Consider the following 20223-nt stretch of genomic DNA (forward strand, 5'->3'; position numbering starts at 1 on the left):
TGTAGAAAAATGCAACCTTAACTCTTAGAGCGTCTTTTTGGATGACCTGTCCACAGTTTAGTTTGCTAAGCTGTTGTTCATTCATATAAAAAAAGTAAAGCAAGTTAACCTCCAGAGCAGTCCCCAATCTAACTGACTGCTTTCACTACAAAGGAATAATCTGTTCCCTATCAATTCAGAAATACTGCCCAGACACAGGAAATCTTTTGCAGATGAGTGAATCTGCATCTGAGCCAGCCCTGTTTTCATTCAACTCGATTACACTGAACAGAAGAGAATGCCAGTCACACAGGTTTTTCCAAATCACCTGTTCCTTAATCTTCCATTTTTTGCAAATGAGGCGTTCCCAAAAGAAATAGAAACGCATGAACTCATGATGTATAATATACCAGAGTCACAAACACATAATAGTTTGAGATATACAGGATAGTAAACAATAGCAATATTGTCACACTATCTTTGATACTAGCCTGCACACTCTATTTGTGCACTGCCACCTCCTCAAATACAGGACCTGTGTGAGCCGGGACAAACTCGGCTTCACTTCTCCAGCAAAATGCTGGTGCCAAGCAGAGCAATGGTTTGCACAGGGCCAGTAGATCCATGAAGGGAACTTGATGTGGGTAAAGGTTATGCCAGAGTAGGAAGTCCTATAACCCAAAGGGAGAGTGAGGTATGGATTAGCAAGCCAAACGCCCACCAGTATCACCTCACACGGACTCCAGGCCACGGTGAAAGTTTCCAAGAATGACGCTACTCCTTAGCAAGATTTCCTATGGAGGAAGGGTGATCAACAAAGGACAAAAGGGTCTAACTGAGAGGTGTTCCCCAAAACCTCACAACTCCTTATAAAAAGGTCTAGTACCCTTATTAAAAAGGTTTAGCTGGTTGCCAATTATGATTTTATTATTGATGCTGTAATTCAGGAGTTAAACAGCACCATCCATAGAGACAAGTTGGCACAGTATGCCTTCATTCTACCCATAGAGGAAAATGAGTTGTAGGTTAGACATCTGCCAAAGATTAGAATCAAGTGCCTGTCAGACAGCCAACATTAAGTTCAGAAACTTCTGACTTGCTTCTGTTTGTACCCTCAAACTGATCACAGTGTCTCTAGTAAAACCAGTCACTGGGACAGGACTGCCAAACAAAGACACAAAAGCACCCCATTCTCCCCGTAAAAACAGCAAAAGCCAACACAGACTTGAAAATCTAACAGTAAGTTAGTGTACTGATGACAGATCGTCAGAGGTTCCCTTTATTATTAGTCCCAGAAGGGCAGATGAGAGGCCCTCACTATTTTATGATCTGGAAAGCACCACCATGTAGCTTTGGATACACTGACAAGAAAAGTGTTGGTTTTTGATGGTTTTTTGTTTGTTAATCATATCACATACCTTATGAACCACTCTAAAAATCTAGATTTTAAGAACTGTAGATTTACAGGAATCTACTGTGATGAGGCACTTATTAAAGAGTCAACCTGCAGTCTCCTCCTGCCACAGCTCTAGACTGTGACTCCATTACCGAAGAATCTTATGACAGCTCCAATTACAGCCCCTGGAACCACTATGACAAAGTGCACAGCATCCTACACCATGAAAAAAAGCTCATCTTCCCACAAGAAAAATTTCAGACGGTACAGATTCTAAACCCACCTTGTAAATCAGTGGCTGAATGTTCATACCATGCATTATTTGAACAGGCTGCAATGTTGACAAATAAGTCTAGCCAAGGAAAAGCTTTTGTGAAACTTCATTTTAGAATGTTTTTCATTAAAGCAGAAAAATCACCTGATAGACAAAAGTTCTTACTAATTTAAAAAATCAAATTCTACTACGGCAAGACACCATAAACATCTAACACTAAACAAATCACATAGTGAAAGCATTTAGTCCCGTAACTGCAAAGAAACAAACAAAAATTCCAAAGTCAGTATAAGGGGCAATATAAGGAATGACTTGTAAAACTAACTCCAGAGTGACAGGGCAGAAATATGAACTCTACTTTGCTTCTGTGAATGGAACTCCTGTGGTGGCCCTATAATGAAGAATCTACCACATTAGCTCTGTAACAAAGATATTTAGCTGCATCTCTCAGCAGCAGCAGAGTTAAATTCTATGTTCAATAAACAGGCCAAAGAATAATCCACAAATTGCAACATGTACAACACGCACTGGATCCAGACCAAGAGAACAGTATTTTACCATACCTTGAGCGTTGAAGACTTCGTGGAGAGGCAGGTTCATGACCTGCCTGCTTGTCAGCTATTACCGGCTGCTGAGGTACTGCCTGTGAAGCTGGTCCTTGTTTAACACCTGGAGTAGCAACCTGCAAAATTCAAAACTTCATTAGATTTCCTCCACAGTAAATATCAAGTGTAAGAACCAGGGATAACACAGAAATCACAAGTTACAAGACCAGTGGGGTTTTTTTGATACAAGGTCTTTTGTAAACAGAATTTTTATACTCTTCACAAGGTACTTTTCTAAAAAAATCATCTCTAGCTTCACAGCTGTGATAGCTTTTTTACTGAAGAGTACTTAATAGACGTTAACAGAAAGAAATATAGATTCATTTGACTTGTCAAAATATCACAAGTTTATTAGGTAAAACAGTTCAACCCAATTTCATTTTTGACCGTGTCTTCCATGTGAGCATCACTCATTTTCAACCTCAGAACTGTTCTTTATACAAATAAAAATTTTAACTTAAAAAGTTCCTTACCTGAACATACGTTACACAGTGTCAAGAACGCAGAATTAGGCCATAATCATATCATAACACTTCTATCAGAAAAAAAATCTAAAGCATATTTATCAGTCTGCTACTCCCCCTTTTTAACCATTCTGTCAGTTCTAAACTAACAAATGACTAAAAAAGTCACCAGTAGCTTCTTACTTTTCCTTGGTAGTACACATTCATATTCACAATATTAAGACACCAGCAGCAACATAAGGTCTTTTTTCTGTAAATTCCTCAACTACAACAGGATGAAAAGTCTGGGAAGACACTAGCAGCTAAGTTACAGTAAGTGAAGTTCAAGATACTTTTTTTCTGCCCCATACTCTGCATACCTGTTCTTTTTAAAGTACGTACAAAAGAGGAAACAGCTCCAAAATTCATCTCCCATTCTGGAAAAATCAAGCTAACAATTTAAGCAAGACTGAGGGAAGAAAACTGGGTTCTAGGGATCCATAAAGACAAAGAACATAAGTCAGGCAGACTGTTAGACATTTGCTGACATCAAGCTGGTGCAGATTACTAACTAGTGGTCATCTGAACCTCCAGAAATTCTCTCAGTTTCAGGAACAGACTCCTGTGAAACAAACCACAGATGGCAAGTCACACAGCATCTGCTAAAGTAAACTCAAGATGTAACTTCATTTTTTAAAATATACAGGAAATCTTAACATATCTCAAACCTACTTGTATGTTTAAGAGGAAAACACCTTTTAAAATTATCATCAAAAGCCAAAAAAAGTCTGAATAGCACATGAAAAGGTCATGGTTCTGGAAAGATAAAGCAAGATCATTGTAAAATCACTCGGTGTGTTGAAATCAACAGAATTATACAGCTGGAGGGGAGGGGGCAGAACAGTAGCGGTTCATAAATCTATGGAAAAAAAGACCACCTGAGTATGACATGAAGAACTTTGCTATTAATGCCAGAATTTTGCGTACCCTGTGAGCAGACATAACTATCAAGGCTGTTCACACAGAAGGAACAACTTCAAAAGTAAAGTCCAGCAGAGACAATACAATCACCCTGCAGGTTCAAACTGGAAAGCTAACCAGTTCCTTGGCTGCTAAAATAAAACCAGAATTGGATTGTAAAGAAAAACAGGGATTTGTGAGATAAATGAGCCACAAAAACTCTTTAACTATTCCCTGTTTTCCAAGTGTTTCAAAGACTGTAAGTCTACCAGGAACAGAAAAATAGTAAGGGCTAAATAAATAAAAAAAATATTCCATAAGCAGCATTCTCACTGAGCTTGACAGCTCTGCATAATATGCTTTACACAGTTACTTTGCAGAAATTCAGAACAATTTCCAACCATACAACACAGACACAGCTAAATAGCAAAATGTGATGCCTATGATCCTGGAGTCTGCGACACCTGAGCTGCCACATGGATATAGCACACCTCCAGGTAGATACAGCAGCTTCAGTTTAAAAGCAGTACAGACATGTTCACGCAGCCCTAAGTAACAGGCCCTACTGTGCAAATGGCACTACAGCGTTCCCAGAGCCAGCCCAAGTATCTGTGCATGTGGCAGTAAGCTGTGTTTGCATGGTGCCAGTTCAGCTTTGTCTACACTTGCAGCATAGAAGCAGCCTAAGCCAATGAACTCGTGCTCTGAAACAGTGTGTCCTGGCACAGCACCCACATGTTGATATGTAGAATTTACATCAAAATCTTAGAATCTGATAAGCTAACCTGATTGACATATCTAAAGAAGTACTGAAACAGATATGCTCACACTACAGTCATCACCACCTAAGTTCTCATGTCAATCCCATTTTACAGAATTGAAATATGTGAATGCAAGAACCATCAAGAAAGTTTCTTTCCCTACTGAACTGCAAAAGTACCTGCTACTGAACCAGAATTTGTTACTTCTGGGACTAACACACAAACAATTCGTATTTCAACAGCTCTACTGTTAGCATCAGATTTGAGGAACACAAAACTCAAGAAGAGATCCTGCTGTCAAGCATTACTACTAATTCTGTTTAGCTGGTCTGTGAAGCTACTTGAGGTACCCAGACAACAGAAAGGTTTTATGGTTATAATATCCCACTGTAATAACAGTTGTCACTTCCTCACAGAGGGATGACAGTAAAAATTTGCCAATGTATATAATTGTGCAGGACAGCCCCTCGGGATTAATAGCATTCTGAAGCAAAGATATTATAGCTTTGGATGAGTAAATCAAATTTACTACACTTAAAATGTGGTTGCAACCCAAATATTATGTGCTTCAAAAATAAACCAGACATTCAGTCTCAACCTTGTTGTGATGTAATCTTAAGGCAAGGTGGATTTCAAAAATTCAAGTAATTTCAAGATGTGTCACAGTATGCTCATCAAAATATAGACATCATCACTTCCAGAACTTTTATATATATATATATATATATAAACAAAAATAACACACACAATATCCTACTTTGACAATACCACAGGTGAAATCCTGCATGCCAAGTCACTAACTATAGGCAATCACAGAGCCTGTATGTGTGTGAGATTCTCATATTCCTAATATGCGTGGAGATTCTCATAATCAAAGCATAAAATAACCAACACTTTTTTGTTCTTTTTTGAGGAGTGACAGCCTTGCTGTAGTTATGACTTACACTAAACTCAGATCAACTCTTCCCAAACCTGCATTTAGTTTTGATGTTTTCTGCTTCTACTGAAAACCAGAGGGAAGGCTTGTGTGTCCAAAAGCATATTCAATTATACAATTCACCTATCAAACTGGCCCTACTCACATTCCTTGGCTTGCCTTCACTTTCTCTTAAGGCACAGTTTACTACCACACCACCTACTTCATAGGTATAACGCTGGCCTTTACACTGGGTGAAAGGTAGCGGGTTCATGTTTGTCTGTATTGTTCTACAAAAACATCTGTAGCAGGATAATAAACACTAAAGAACCAAAGTTTATAAAACAAAGATAAATTATGTGGGGGGTGGGGGTAGAGGTGAGGCAGGCAGAATGCTGCTGAGCTGTCCTTCCTTCAGTTTTTCTTACAGAAAAGAGTGTAGATAAAGAAGGTACTAAAGGATAAAGCTTTTGTCATGTTTGCAACGTAGCTAATAATCAGAACTTCATTTATAATGTAGATCCAGATCTCCAGGTTGTAGAGACCAGAACAGATCAATTTCCAGTTACTGACAGTAAGCAACTTAAGATTCTTTTTTATATCCCAGGAATTGAAAGTGCCAGATACCCACCTTCTTTGTTTCAAGTCTGCTATCTGATAATTTCATTGTCACCTAGCTATGGGATGTGATGACATAGATACAGGATGCACTCCAAGGGCAGAAACAAAGACAACAAGCAGGATCAGTAAGCACATAAGGCTTTCACAATTAATTGTGCTATTGTTAATTACAACAAACTGGGAGAATCACTTGGTTTTCTTTGTGCCCATGAAAAAATTCAAATGTAAGAAATTCAGGCATTTAGACTAGAATTAATTGAGGAATGCAATATACCCTTCATGACAGAAGGGGTTCTCTTCTAAGCAGCAAACTGCAAGAAAGATGCCTTAGCTAAGGGGCGGCAGGAGGTATAGAGAACAAGGAATTGGGGGGGGGAGGGTGAAATTCAAACAAGAGAGGTCTCACCCCTAAGTCTAGATCATGCTTCTTACACTGATGAGATACTATATACACTGAGCACACTAGATACTGATAGACTGGGTTAAAATCCAAGGGTCTCAATCTTGAAAGAAAGATCTGTACAATGAAGAGACAGGACAAGTTTCCGTTGCACGAAAACAGCAAATTTCTAGGAAAGGTGAAAATCCTCCTCAATAGACTTCCAGTTTTTCACATCCAGAACACTACCATAAACTGCTGAATTTTTGTTTCCTTTTGTTTTTTTTTTTAAACTTCCCTAAAAGGCATAAGAGTATTATGCCCTGCAGCTCTACCTATCACTCCAAAACGATCTTGAACATAAAATGTTACTTTCCACTAGAGGGTGCACATTAGTAGCGCTGCCTAAAGTCCCCTTTAGTAACAAAATGCTCCTTCATAATAGGTCCTTTAACCCTGTGTCTCTTCTGTCTCTACAAGGACTTTAAGCAACTAAAAAGAAAAATCCTTAAGGGGAAGTTCATCTGGTGTGGCTCTAATTACCTCTACTTTCCCCACCTGTACGCAGCAGAAGAGTCTCTGATCTGCTGGACAGAGAAAATAAATAAATAATAAACCCACTCTCAGCTTCAGCTGCTTTTATTCCTCAATATTGCCACTTGTAGGATATGGAATACTAAGCTTAGATTCTGCAAAAGATGTTTTTCCTCTGAAGTGACACACTACAGGGATCACACACACACACAAAAAAAGACAACTTCATGTCTACTTCATCCTTAGGAGCTTGTTAGCTTCAATTAATGTTTCCTAGTCACTGATCCAATTAAGGAATTCTGAATGAATGGGAGCGAGGGGGTGGGAAGGGAAAGGGACATAAGATTACTGACCTTGTAAACACCTAGAACATTCCTAAACCAAATTGTGACTACATCATCAACTTCCCCAAGAATTTCTCTCTCATTCTAAAAAACTTTCACTAACTAAAGTCTAGAGAATTGTATCAGCTGTTTGGGGTAAATATTTTTTTCCATCAAACATGTTAAAATACTGATCTCTTGGTAGTATCTTCAGACAGCATCTGAAGCAAGCACAATATTTTCTTCAAGAACAGAAAAGTGTGCTAGAACTCCATGCTAGAATTGTACTGCAAAAATACAGCCAAACAGTTGCTTCCAGTTGTTTCTGTTTCTATTGGGAAAGATAACACATTTTTATCATCCTATATATCACTGCTAGCACATGGATATACAGCAGCAGTACTTAATATTACCTATATTGGTTTCTCACTACAATATGGCATAAACAAAGAGAAGCTTACCTTCTGCTGTGATGATACTGGTGGTGTAGTCATCAAAGGTTTAAGCGGAACGGTGTTAGTCTGAGGCGTGCTTATCCGTGGAGATACGTATGACCTTGGTGATGAGGCATCAGATGTTAAAGACATTGGAGACTGATTAGATGGTTGAGCTATAAAGAAAAAAAAAAAAGTTGAAAGATTTGTTTTAAATAAAACCATATCCTATCTTAAATGTGAATTAGATTTTCTTTTGGCACTTTGGTGTATTATGCTGTATTACATAATATACAAATATATTCACCTTGAAACAACTGGGGAGGTGAACACCCAGAACAATCAAACATTCAACAACAATCCTAATTAAAAAATTGTATTCTTCCCAAACCCTCCACTTCTAAAACTTGAGGGGAAGGGGAAAGTGAAGATACTATTATGCAATGCTTTTTACACACGGAAGAGACTAATTTCATTTGTGATTCCTATTTTAGAGTGCTCGACTCAAATTAAAGAATGCATGAACAGTTTATCTAGAAACCTATTCACCCATTCTAGGCACCTACCAACAGACCCTCATCCATGTTTTAATTACTGAATAAAAATTAGTATTAGCATAATACTGCTTACCTACTCAATAACATGACTGCATTTATTGTTTTGGTTTAAGTTTCTAGCTTTATGAAGTTACAAACCAGAATGAAGATACCTGAAGGAATACCTTGTCTGGAAGCTGAAAAAAATACTATTTAGAGAAGACTGTAAATCCCCAACATCACACAAAATAAACCTTCTTTTAAACATTTAAGGCCTCCCCCAAGAGTCACAGTTGCACAGTATTACAAGGGTGTTCAGTGAAGGAGCAGTTGTGTTTTAGATTGAACATTAAATAATATATAATCAAGGTTCAGAATAAATTGAGAGGGTCTCACACATGTTTCACATTATTCCTATATAGTTAACATACAAAGAAAATCCCAAAAGGCGAGACAGAGAAGCACATTTACTTAGTTGTGTGTCAGCTTCCTGCTCCCCAAGTAAAAATTTCTTATCCTCTCTTTGGAAAAAGAAGTCATTTGACATCATCCGCATCAGATGGCCAAAGGTATGACTAGACACCCTCTACAAGTTTCAATTGTATCAGCCTTTATAAAATGTAACGTAACAATTTTATGTAAATAAAAAGACAACTCTGAATACCTTGCGTAGACAGTTGTGCAGCCTGAGAAATTAGGGAAGTGATATTGAAAGCAGATGGTCCAGCAGTAAGAATTTTATGGAGTATAGACTGCAGAGAGGCTTGCGTCACAGCTGCTGTTAGAACTAAAAACAAACATTCTGGTTTGCTGACAATTCCAGAAAATCACTTTAAACTGTTAAAACTGGCTAAATACATATAAATCCCATATCCACAACAGACCAAAGAGCAACCTGAACTATTTTTCGGTTACTTGAATTCAATTAATGAATGCTTGTCATGTCTAACCATGTCCTTTATTTAGTAGTTTTATCTTTGAGTCCCACACTACAAAAAATATTTTAGAAAACAACATTAACTCTTCAGCTTGACCTTATGGAACAATAATAATTCTTGTAATCGTAAAGAGAACATTTGTTCCATTTATTATTCAAGTAAGCAGAAGGTGTGCATGTGGTTTGAACTACAGTAACTTTTTTAAAAAGGCAAAAAAGCAGTACCACTTTAACTCACTAAAAGAAATGGGGCGGCTGGGGGGAAGAGTTCCTGTTCAAGGGAAAAGAAACGACCTTTCAAATTAAAAATCCAGACACTCTGTGTTTCTTCTTAAACGAAAACAAAACAAAAAATCACAACAAACTTACTTACTCTGGATTAAGCTGTCCCATCTTCCCTTGTCCAGTAAAAAGATTAATCCTTTTCAACCAACCATTTTAAAACTGCACTACACAGGAAGAACATCCTATAGTATGAGCTGATAAGACCCAGCTTCTGAACTCATCTTTTCAAAAAGGTCTACAGGCTCTGTGGGATACTTCCTGAACATACCCTACTCATGCATAAGTCTGAAAAAACTGACTCACCAGCATAAACACAGAATAACTGCATCATGTGCACAGTAAGGGCAATCCTGCTGTGCAAGGTGAAGTCATTCTGCCCACGTGGACCTGCCAGCCAGGCCCTCATGCCATCAGAACAGTACTAAACATTCTTGTTCCAAGACAGACACAGCTGCTGCTCAGATACAGCAAGAGATAACGAGTACAAACTTAAATTGGCAGCTTTCTAATAAAATACAACTGGAGTCTTGATATGACCTTTCATTTTTTTCCACAACCAACCATGATACTCCTACTTTTTTAGTCCAGCCTAGTGCATGACAGTTTTTAAAGCTTCTCCTGCACAGGAACACTCAATAACCTACTCACAGATTAGTACTGAATGAAGCAATATCTGCTGATTAGAAGGAAGTCAATTGACAGCTTTTCCTTCTACATAATTGTAACATACATAATTCTGTACTTTCATGGTTTACACTTCTTAAAGATTATTTACTCTAGGCACTACATAGAAACGTTCTGCTTCCTATTTAAATCAGTGATCACTGCACAAGAAGTTCAAAGCAGCAAACAAAAAATCCCACACCACCTTCTTCATCAGTAACCTGTCTCATGCAGATACCATGTTAGATAAAATTATGTTCAAAATGCATCAACCCCTACCTGTTCTTGCAGCAAAAGGCTCTACAACTAGTTCTAAACTTTCTTCTAATAAACTAGGCCAATGTGACAAAAATCTAAGGGATACACCAATTAAATGCACAAAATTTAACTTGCTAGCAAAGTTACTGATACGCTGTCTTCATTCAGACATTTTCTGCTAAAGAAAAAAAGTTGATGGGCAACAAGATTTAAGAATCCCTAGAAGCTTCAGTATTTGCAAACACGTATTATTAGAATAGCAGCACAAACTATTGAAAACAAAGAACACTGCACGAAACAAAAGAACAAAAAGCTCTAAGTTTTCTGCAACAGATGAATGCTGATACAGCAATTAAGTCACCAGTCTCAATTAGACTGCTCATGTACGTCAGCATTTATTAGCTTAACCACCTTAAACGTTAAGTTGGCTGATTTAAAAAGGTTCAACAGAAAAAAGACACACAAACAAAACCAACCCCCACTTTATCTAGGGATTCATTTATTCACTTTTCATTTCAAGTAAGGCTTGCATTTACTATAGCTTTGTATGCAATATTATACTAATGTGTGTAAATAAGAGATTACATAAACTTTAAAGAATCCTTACCTTCATTGATTTTGGATATATCTACACTAGAATTATTAAGCTGCAAGGTGGCTTGCAGAGCAGGCAGCAGCTGTCGAAGAAGATTTGGGTCCTGAAGTAACGGAGGAATTGGTGATTGTGGGACAGGTGAGACAGGAACTGCAGGAGCAGATGAAGCAGGTGCAGAAGTTGGATTCAGTCCAGAAGCGGAAGATGTAGAAGGAGTTGTGCAAGAATGGGATACAGACTTGTCCACAGATGCAGACTCTGAACAGAAGACAGGCAGTAATTTTCATTTTCCCCAATATAAACCTGACAACTTCTCACTAGTACAATATTCATACTAAATTCAGAAGATCAAATTCGTAACTATTATTATAAGAAAAAAACCCAAAAACCAAAACATGAATACACCAAAAATTGAACACACAAAAAAATGTTCCACTTCCAAGATACAGGACTAAAAGCTGCCAGTGTTACAAACAGGTTTTTTCCCCCTAATTTTTAGGACTGATGTGGGCCAAAAATTCCTTAGCGATTTTTTCCTTTTACTATGCATGTATTCATATTCTATGTTTCTACTCATGATTCCAATCTTTCTTTGGAAAAATATACTATGAACAAAAACCTTTTAGTCCACGGCCTTACAGATAGGCTAATATCTCAAATTTGAGGGGAGGGTATAAGCCATGCTTCATTTATTCAGAGACTACACTACAAGAAGCTACAAAATAAAGATCAAGTCTATCAAACACAATCCAGCTACATTGCTCAGGATTCACAGACAGGATAATGAGCTGCACTAGAAATGTAAAACATCAGCTGTTAACATCCCCACAGCAGACTGGAAAAACATCTAACAATTAATTATGTTAGATGCCCATAATTAAAACATGCCCATAATTAATTTCAAGACTATACCTTTTATTTTATTAATCTAATTTTAGCAAATATCAACATTTATTATCTACAGAAATGCTCAGTACTTTAATTAGAACAAATGGCCATACAGTATAACTGAATTTATGTGAGTTATTTAATGAATTTTAGATTTGTCTTCCAGTTAACACAGAAGTTGCTCCTTCACTCCAGTGCTGTGAGAAATTCCTGCACTGAAAGTACTGCCACTTAGTATGGGTATACCATCAGCCACTTCAAATATCCTTCCTTTAAGAAGCCTGGACCACTGTATTTCAGTTTTAGCTTTCCCTCTGTCATCCCCATTAAACCCATCAGAGACCTCTGCCCCCAAATTCAGTCAAAGTAACGCCTCTATAGCACCAAAAAGGTTGGATGAAGAATGGAAAGATGGCTATAGACCCAAAATCTACCCAGGATGCTTGCCCACAACATTGAAGACCTAGATTTTAAACCCACTTCAAACTGGGCAGAGGATGTCAATCTGGATATTCCACATTTTCAGGCAAAAACCCAAATGAAAGCTAAAATAACTGGCTCGGAAATTCTTTCGCTCTAAAGGTGTGGGGCTTTTTCATTGGAGAGATTGTCAGAGTAAGAGGCTGACTTTTAGTAAAGAAAAGAAATGAAAAGGTCTTGTTTTGTTTTACTAGGTAAGAATAAAATGTTAACAAAATTTCTAAAAGCTTTTGTTTTCTAACAGTCTCAGAGACTAATTTGGGGAAGAATCCTAAATAAATAAATAAATCAATTACTGAAGTGAGTACCAATACACAAATCAAATTAGATTAGAAATTTCAGTGAAAAGAAGGAACTCATTACATGTAGTTACAGTAGAAATAGTTCATAGCAGGTCACAAATACTCAAAAAAACCTCCACCTTTTTCCAGTAGCTGAGCAATCTAAACTAGAAAAAAACACCAAAGAATCCAAATTTGACAGCTTGCAAGGATACAACAGCCAGGGTGCACATGTATTTTGGTGTTTCAAGTAAACTTCTAAAAAAGAGGCAGCCTTATCTAGTTAAATGTTCCTCAGGGCAAGGGGTATCTGTTTCCTAAGTTTTCATAAGTTCATAAGCTTCCGTAAGAACTTACGAAGGGATAGTAAGTGGTATAAAGACTGAAGATAAAAAATAAAAAGCAGTTACAAAATTTTTATATGGTTTTCAGTAACATGTGACTAAGACAACTGATTAGCTCCCCCTCAAAATACTAAGTCATTATTAAGTCTTCGTTATAGAAGTATTACATACAAAATCTTGTGTTATGGTCTTCAAAGTAAACTTATTAAGACAACTGCAAGTCAAGACACATCAAGCCAAGAAGAATCTTATCATACTAAACAAAAACATGTAAAGTTTAAACTGTACTCAGATGTGTCATACTCCAAACAAGGACACCAAGATACACTAACAGACATAAGTGAGGGAATTAAGCACAACAGGACATGTTAGTACTTACATGTGTAAATCTCCTACCCTACAGTTTTGAGAACCTGACAAAATAAACCAAATAAACAAACCCAACAACACACCCTTATTTACAACCAAACAAAACATAAGGAAAAATACTAAGCAATTGCCATCAGTAGTTTAAAAAATATTTAATGTAGTTAGGCTTGTCTTCACAGTTAGATCGTTACTTTAAGTAAAGAAGCAACTCACTACTGTATTATTAATCCACATAAGCAATACCTGAGCTTCAAACCACACCACCATACCAAAAGCTGTAGGTATTTGTCACCCATGCTGCAGTTCTGAACACAAAATAAACTGAATCAAAGGCAAACTCAAGCTAACAATGCAGTGACAAATCTTAGGACCAGTTCTGGGTATTTAGTCATTTCTTGAATAAAGGGACTCAAAATGTATCATACAAAATCATCAAATTCCAAGAGGCCTGCAAAAGTACTTTAGTTTGGGTGAGTTTCTCTGCAAAAAATGCAAACTGCATCACACCGACACAACACAGTCCAGTTACTACTTTTAGACAATATGAGGACACTGTTCTATGGCTGTACTATTGCACGTATTTTAAGTATGTATTAAAATATATCCATGAAAGGTATTTTATGTACAGTCACACAGATTAAACACCTAGAGAAAATTAGGTGAAAAAAGGATGGCGTCCAACACTAACACTCTAATCTTTTGAAACTATTAACATTACAAAACCAACAGTCCAAAAGTTATGAAAAAACACATCTCTATGATCACGACTATCTACGTATACACTGTATTGTAACTGTTATTTAATATCACAGAGGATAGAGAGTACAATGAATGCTCAGAGCATCACTGCATTTCACAAACTAAGTAATTTAAATTATTTGTAGTGAAATAAAGGGTATAAACCGATTTCTGCCCCCCCAAAATGTAAAAAATATTTGTGGAAATACAAGTATTTCTTTTTTGTAGTAAGTAGCCTGAATGGATATTTTCTTGTCTACAAATGGAAAATCCTTTGTGATGAAAACAAACATGTTAAAAAATGCAGATAGAGATTAGCTCTGTATACTCATAACTTTAATTACTTTAATTTTAAACCAAACTATCTTATTCCATGGCTTCCAGACTGGACACTTGATTTCACAGAAATAAATCCAAGAAATACTGCCGATAAAACAAAACCTCTAAATATTTACATATCCATTTTTGTGTAATACAATTACAAAGGTTTTAAACTGGTTTAATTTATGACTCTATACAGAACTCTCAAGTTGCACCTTTAAAGTTAACAGAACTAGCCAAAACTCCTTAAGATGAAATGTCTGTTTCACAAAAATCCTCAGATGCCACTCACTGGAGTGTGTGTGCATTTCCCCTGCTTTTTCCCACAAACAGAAGCAGAAACCTCTCACTCTGCCCTTTTATTCCTTAATTTCCCTTTTCTGACCTGTTTTATTGCATGTTTTGCCACATAGTTAAGTTTACTTTTCAACATTTTAATACTACTTCCTTTTGAATTGAAAAAGTTGAAAAATTAACTAGGAATTTTAAAAAAATATGCTTAGAATTACAGAGTCCTGTAATTTCTAAATGCATTTGAAGCCTCAACCATCATGAAAAACAGTCAACATGAAACACAGCATACTGATTTCTTCACAAATCTAAGTCCTTTAGTTTTACAGCTCTGATACACCGGACTCTACACCTGTGTCACCATTAAAGTTCATGTTTATTAACAAGCTATCTACAATATTATTGCAGAGTAAGGCTTTGGATTACACAACAGTCATTCATAAACCTAACCTGAACCATTAATACATCACTCAAGACTAATTCTGAACCTTCAACGAGAATTTTACAAACAGAAACTGCCAATCTGGTCTGTATCTCATATAAAAAAAATATTCTTAAAGAAAAGATTAACTACGCTGCAAAGCCTGCAGAAGTCTTAGATGGTGACTGAAGTTGCCTTCTTCTGTTGGGCTGGGCAACTCTGCAGCCTCTTTATCATCAACACCAATTTCCATACAAATGCTATGCAAAAGACTCTTCACCCTTACATAAGACTTCAGCTATTATCATGAAAGTCCCAAGGAAAACTTTAGTAGTAGTAGTAGTAATAATAATAATATAAACCCAAAAGCAGAACATAGTCTGCTGCAATCTTTTGAACTGTTAAAAACTTTTAATTGAATTTACATTTTAGCTCTTCCTCTGAATAAATAAATCCATTATTCTTTAAATTTGTTATCATTTTAAAAATATGACTGTGCACTAGTTTTTCCATGATAAGCTAATAAGCACATTAAAGCTTCCATTTCTGCAGTTTTTAAGAAAACTTCTAACACCAAATCCATTCACCCCCTTGCAACAATATGACAATACAGTGCACTTTCTGACAATCATGTAAACATGCTAATTAGATGCAGCCTAAATACAGAACTATAATATAGAACTAAACAAGTTTCTGGACCATCAACTTTAATGATATATAAAAAAAAAAAAAAGAGCAAGAAATAAAGGCATCCAAAAAAAAGGGGAAAGGAAAACAATGTAATCCGATGGCAAACAAAAACAGCTACATGTGGAGAACTATTAATTGGTTTTACATTAAAATGTAGCAGGAAAAAAACTTTCTGTAATTAAAATAACTTTTGAAGACCACAATGATTAGGAAAGAGCTTTCTGCGTGTGACCTGCTATCACATCTTTTGGACAAAAAGAAGTCCAAGTTATCAGTCAGTATTCTCTATGACAAGAACTTGTATGACAAAGGAGCATCTTTGTTGCAGGTTTCCCCAAGAGGTATTTGAACTGAAGCGAACTGGAGGCTATTGCTTGCCCCAGAAACATCATTCAATTCAGAATGGAAACACTACACTCCGTATTTCTAAGCAGTGTGGATTTTTTAATAACAAGGCCAAATAATCCTTGCAGAAAAAAATATTTCAAGTATTCTTCAGCAGCTGTGCCACAGTGCTCTTCAATTACAACCTAGACAGAAGAATGCAAATGCTTAGCTTCTCAGTTTGAGGTAGTATACTAATGTGTTGCTGAATCTTGCTGTCACCGATCTCTGCCCCTTTATGACAAAAACCTTTACTCCTAAGCAAACAGCTGATTCCACTAGTGAATGTCATTCTGAAAGGAAATTCTCAGCCTTGCATATTACAGTTAAAATAAAGTTATTCAGACTGGACTTAATACAGGGCAGCAAAAAACTAAGTCTTTTGTCTGTTCAGCTACTCTGTTTCAACAAAGAGCTTGGCACCACTCCGGCACATCTCTTCTGTCTTGGTCACCCCATTTTATCTGCTGGCATCCTTTAAGTACCTGATCCTAGCACTTGCTCACTCCCTTCTTGCACAGTGTGCCAAATTATTCAGGCATGTTAGCCTAACAGAGAAGCGAGTGGGGAAAAAGAAGAAACAAAAAGAGGAAATGTATTTTTTGTGCATTAGCTTCCTCCACAGTCCTTCTCATGACTGTAACATACTAGTACTCCCTATAAAACAAGCAGCTTTAAAATACTGCTATACATAGCTTGCTCTTATTCTGCTGCACATATGGATAGCTGATTTATTTCAACAAAGATTTTTTTTTTAATGACACAGAAATTACTCACTACTGTTGACTGGCTAATTCCTGAATTATCAGTGTGACCCCCCTTGAGTGTTCCAATAGCTTTTACTACTGATGTAATTTTTTTATGTCGTTTAAAACAGAACCAATGCAGTCAAAGTCCTTCAGATTCAACACTACAATATTAACCAATCATTCTATTGCGAGCTTGAGCTGTATCTTTGCTATGATAGCAACTCGTGCATGTGTTCTCAGTGTGCTCTCTGTGGGAGGAAAATTGCATTACAAAATATTCAGAAATTCAATTACCCCATAAACCTCACCTCTGCTACACTGATTGAACAACTACCACCTAGAACAGCTAACTGAACTGCTTGACTTACTGCTGATGATTAAGAGTCATAACACATTAGTCTGTGATTAAGTGTATATTCTACCAACTAAGTTCTCTAAGCAGTGATAATCACATTCACCTTTTTTACCTAGTTCAGTTCTGATCTATTAAGGACCTTAAGCCACACAAAAACATACGAATATTTAAAAGCAATACATTTTGTAAACACATTTGCCCAAATGAAACTATGGCAACAATAGTTGCTAGGTTCTCAAACACGCCTAAATTATCTAAAATAATAAAAAAAATCCATATTTTTCTCATCTGAATTACTCCAGTCTTAAAACTCAAGTTTTGTATTTTGCCTCTGCTGCCAAAATAAGAGTAATAGCAATGCTCAAACAAGTATAAAGTACTGGAGGAAACCTCTAACAGTTTTGCTAGTGTAATTTTTCCTAACCACTGTATGAATTGACTAATACACTTAAAACTGCAAAACTCAGCCAAAGAGGCTGCAATGACACCAGGAGCAATGTTAATAACTGACTGCTAAAGACCAGCAACTGTTACAAGAAAACCGCAGGGGTAAGAAAAAGGAAGAGGAAGAAGCTCAGCTGCCACTGACCAATTACTTTAACCCGCCAGCATCAGGGCCACAACCCACCCAACACTGCACTGGCCAGCTTGCCCAGTTCTCTCCAGAAAAATGTTAAAAGAGTATTGCTGCACTAGAAACAGAAGCGCTCCCTGATGCAACCTGGAGGAGAGGTGTGAGAAGAAGTATCCTACAGACAGACACACTTAAGAAATGGACAATACAACATTTCATTCAGTAACTGAATTAGAAATAGGAAAATGTGACGTGCCCTACAGATAAAGCAGCCAAAAAGTAGGAAAAGCAACCCCACACTTTACCTGCATAAAGCACTCACAGTGAGCACAAACAGAAGCAGCAGATTCTGACTGGAACATTCAAACCATGGGGTAGAGGTCAAATAGTTCCCCAGGAACTCTCCACTACTGCCAGCCATTGAGGGCAGAGGACTACTGCTAACAGCTGAGCTATAGTTCAGCCAGGGATTTTATTCAATCTCCTTGTGGGACTACAACATACCCCTGCAGCAAAAGAGATTGAGCTGAAAAGTGTTGTTGGTTTTTGTGTTTTTTTGTTGTTTTGTTGTTCATAACTATTAGTGCATTAAAAAATACACACTAAGAACAGAACTATTAAAACGGTGATACATACATGCTGGCATAAGGCTACCAGCCACACACTGACAAGAAGCACGAACTCATTTAGGCAAGGACTACTGCACATATTCAGTCATTTGGACCAAGCTATTTTTTTATAAGCGAAAAATACAGCTTTACCTCTTTTTATAAGTGGGATGGCACTGCTAGTGAACAGAACAAGACCAAAGGCTCTCTGCTTCACTAGTGCAAAAATAAACCTTTCAAACTATTTTCCAATTCTACAAAGATACCGTTAAAAGACTGTTTAAACTGAGTATCTCATGACTTTTTTTTTTTTTCCATTTTATGTAACAGCTACAAACAAATACTTTAAAAACTGCATACCTATAGTACTACAGGTTCAGAGTCACCTCTGGGAGAACGAGTAACAGAAGCAAACTACCCAAAAACAGCCCAATGTACAGCACTGCTTCCTCTCTTCTTTTAAATCTAAATATGTAAAATGCTACAGAAATTTTACTGATCAAATTTCTTTAAAACAGTAAGGAAGTCCAACATTCACAAAAAAAGAAAAAGGTAAGATGACTGAATATACTCTTTGAATTATTTCTTATCACAATATAAGCTGTACTGAATTTTTCTGTTTCTGTAAGAAAAGAGGTAAATTCAAGTAACATGTGAGAAGTCACATTTTCTCCAATATGTATTTCAAGACTGATATTCATCTATTCTGATTCTTTAATTACTTACTAACTTTCTGTAATCCACCCTGTCTGAAGCTCAGTGAAGTATTACATTTGCTCACAGTGAAGCGTTGTGAAACACGTCAAGGCATGAGCATTACAGAGAATCTATCCATTTAACTAATATAAAATAAAAAACCCAACTACATAGGATACAGAAATTAAGTGATTATTTAACATGGAACCATCCATGGTAACACAGATTCTAAAGCAAGATTTACAGTGTCAAGACCACCCTGTGCAATCATTTTCACTACTTGTACCCAGTCGTATGTTGTCAAATGTCATATATAAGAAAAAGTAGAACTCAACATTTGTAGCGGTTGTCACAACGGGAAATGCCTTCAATTAGAGTAAGATCCAGTTGCTCAATTTAACTGGAAGCAACTAATAAAGGTGTGCGGTAAAGCAGGGAAAGAATATTCAGTTTGAAGTCTGATCACAGACCAAATCGGAATCAATGCCAGAAATGAGTAATAACAGGGGTTTTCTTTTTGAGTATATTTTAAAGACAGTAATGAAAATATAGAGGATACGCTAAAGGAGAAAACACTGACATGGATGCTTTGCACTGTCATGTTTAAAAGTGCATCAAACTGCAATCAAAACAGAGGTTGAACTGAAGCAGGGAACTATGGTATTTGGTTCAAAAGCCAAGCACAAACCAGTAAACCATACCTCTTCCTTTACTGTGTTGAAAAGAAAAAGGATTGCTGAAAATCTTCTGTTCCTCTGTAGCTTACAGTCAACATTCACATACCAGGTCATATAAAATTGCACAAAGTCTCAAGAAAAATATACAAAATATCTTCACATGCACAATTTTATTACGCTGCAGTATTTGTCAATGTATGCTACTGTTTAACTATTTTGGATGGTCAGGTGCACTTATCCCTGTGTAAAAGCTGGAATTCTTGAATAAAAACCAGAAGCAGGGAAGCAAACAGAGTATAAGACCAATGTCAGACAAGAGTCTTTTTTGGTCTTCTTTTTAGCACTGCACTACTCTTCTGTAACTACACAGACTTCCCAATATCAACACGGCAACAAGCCATCTTTCAAAAAAGAATTCAGTGTGATACTAATTATGCAATATTTAAAATTAAACCCAG

At 36.8% G+C, this 20223-nt stretch overlaps 1 protein-coding gene across 5 annotated transcripts in view; it reads right to left on the reverse strand.

The window, feature by feature from the left end:
• The window catches only part of WAC (WW domain containing adaptor with coiled-coil), a 63547-nt gene that overhangs the window by 13172 nt on the left and 30152 nt on the right, over positions 1-20223 (reverse strand). For 4 of the 5 annotated variants that reach the window (XM_037385595.1, XM_037385593.1, XM_037385592.1 and 1 more), the window contains 4 exons: positions 10912-11157; positions 8826-8948; positions 7653-7801; positions 2213-2331 (listed from right to left, as the gene is read on the reverse strand). In XM_037385595.1, coding sequence (XP_037241492.1) covers positions 2213-2331; positions 7653-7801; positions 8826-8948; positions 10912-11157 — 637 coding nt within the window. The remainder of the gene's footprint in view (positions 1-2212; positions 2332-7652; positions 7802-8825; positions 8949-10911; positions 11158-20223) is intronic. The other variant, XM_037385597.1, reaches the window with a different exon arrangement.

This window comes from Falco rusticolus, chromosome 4 (genome assembly GCF_015220075.1).
Source record: "Falco rusticolus isolate bFalRus1 chromosome 4, bFalRus1.pri, whole genome shotgun sequence".
NCBI lineage: Eukaryota > Metazoa > Chordata > Aves > Falconiformes > Falconidae > Falco > Falco rusticolus.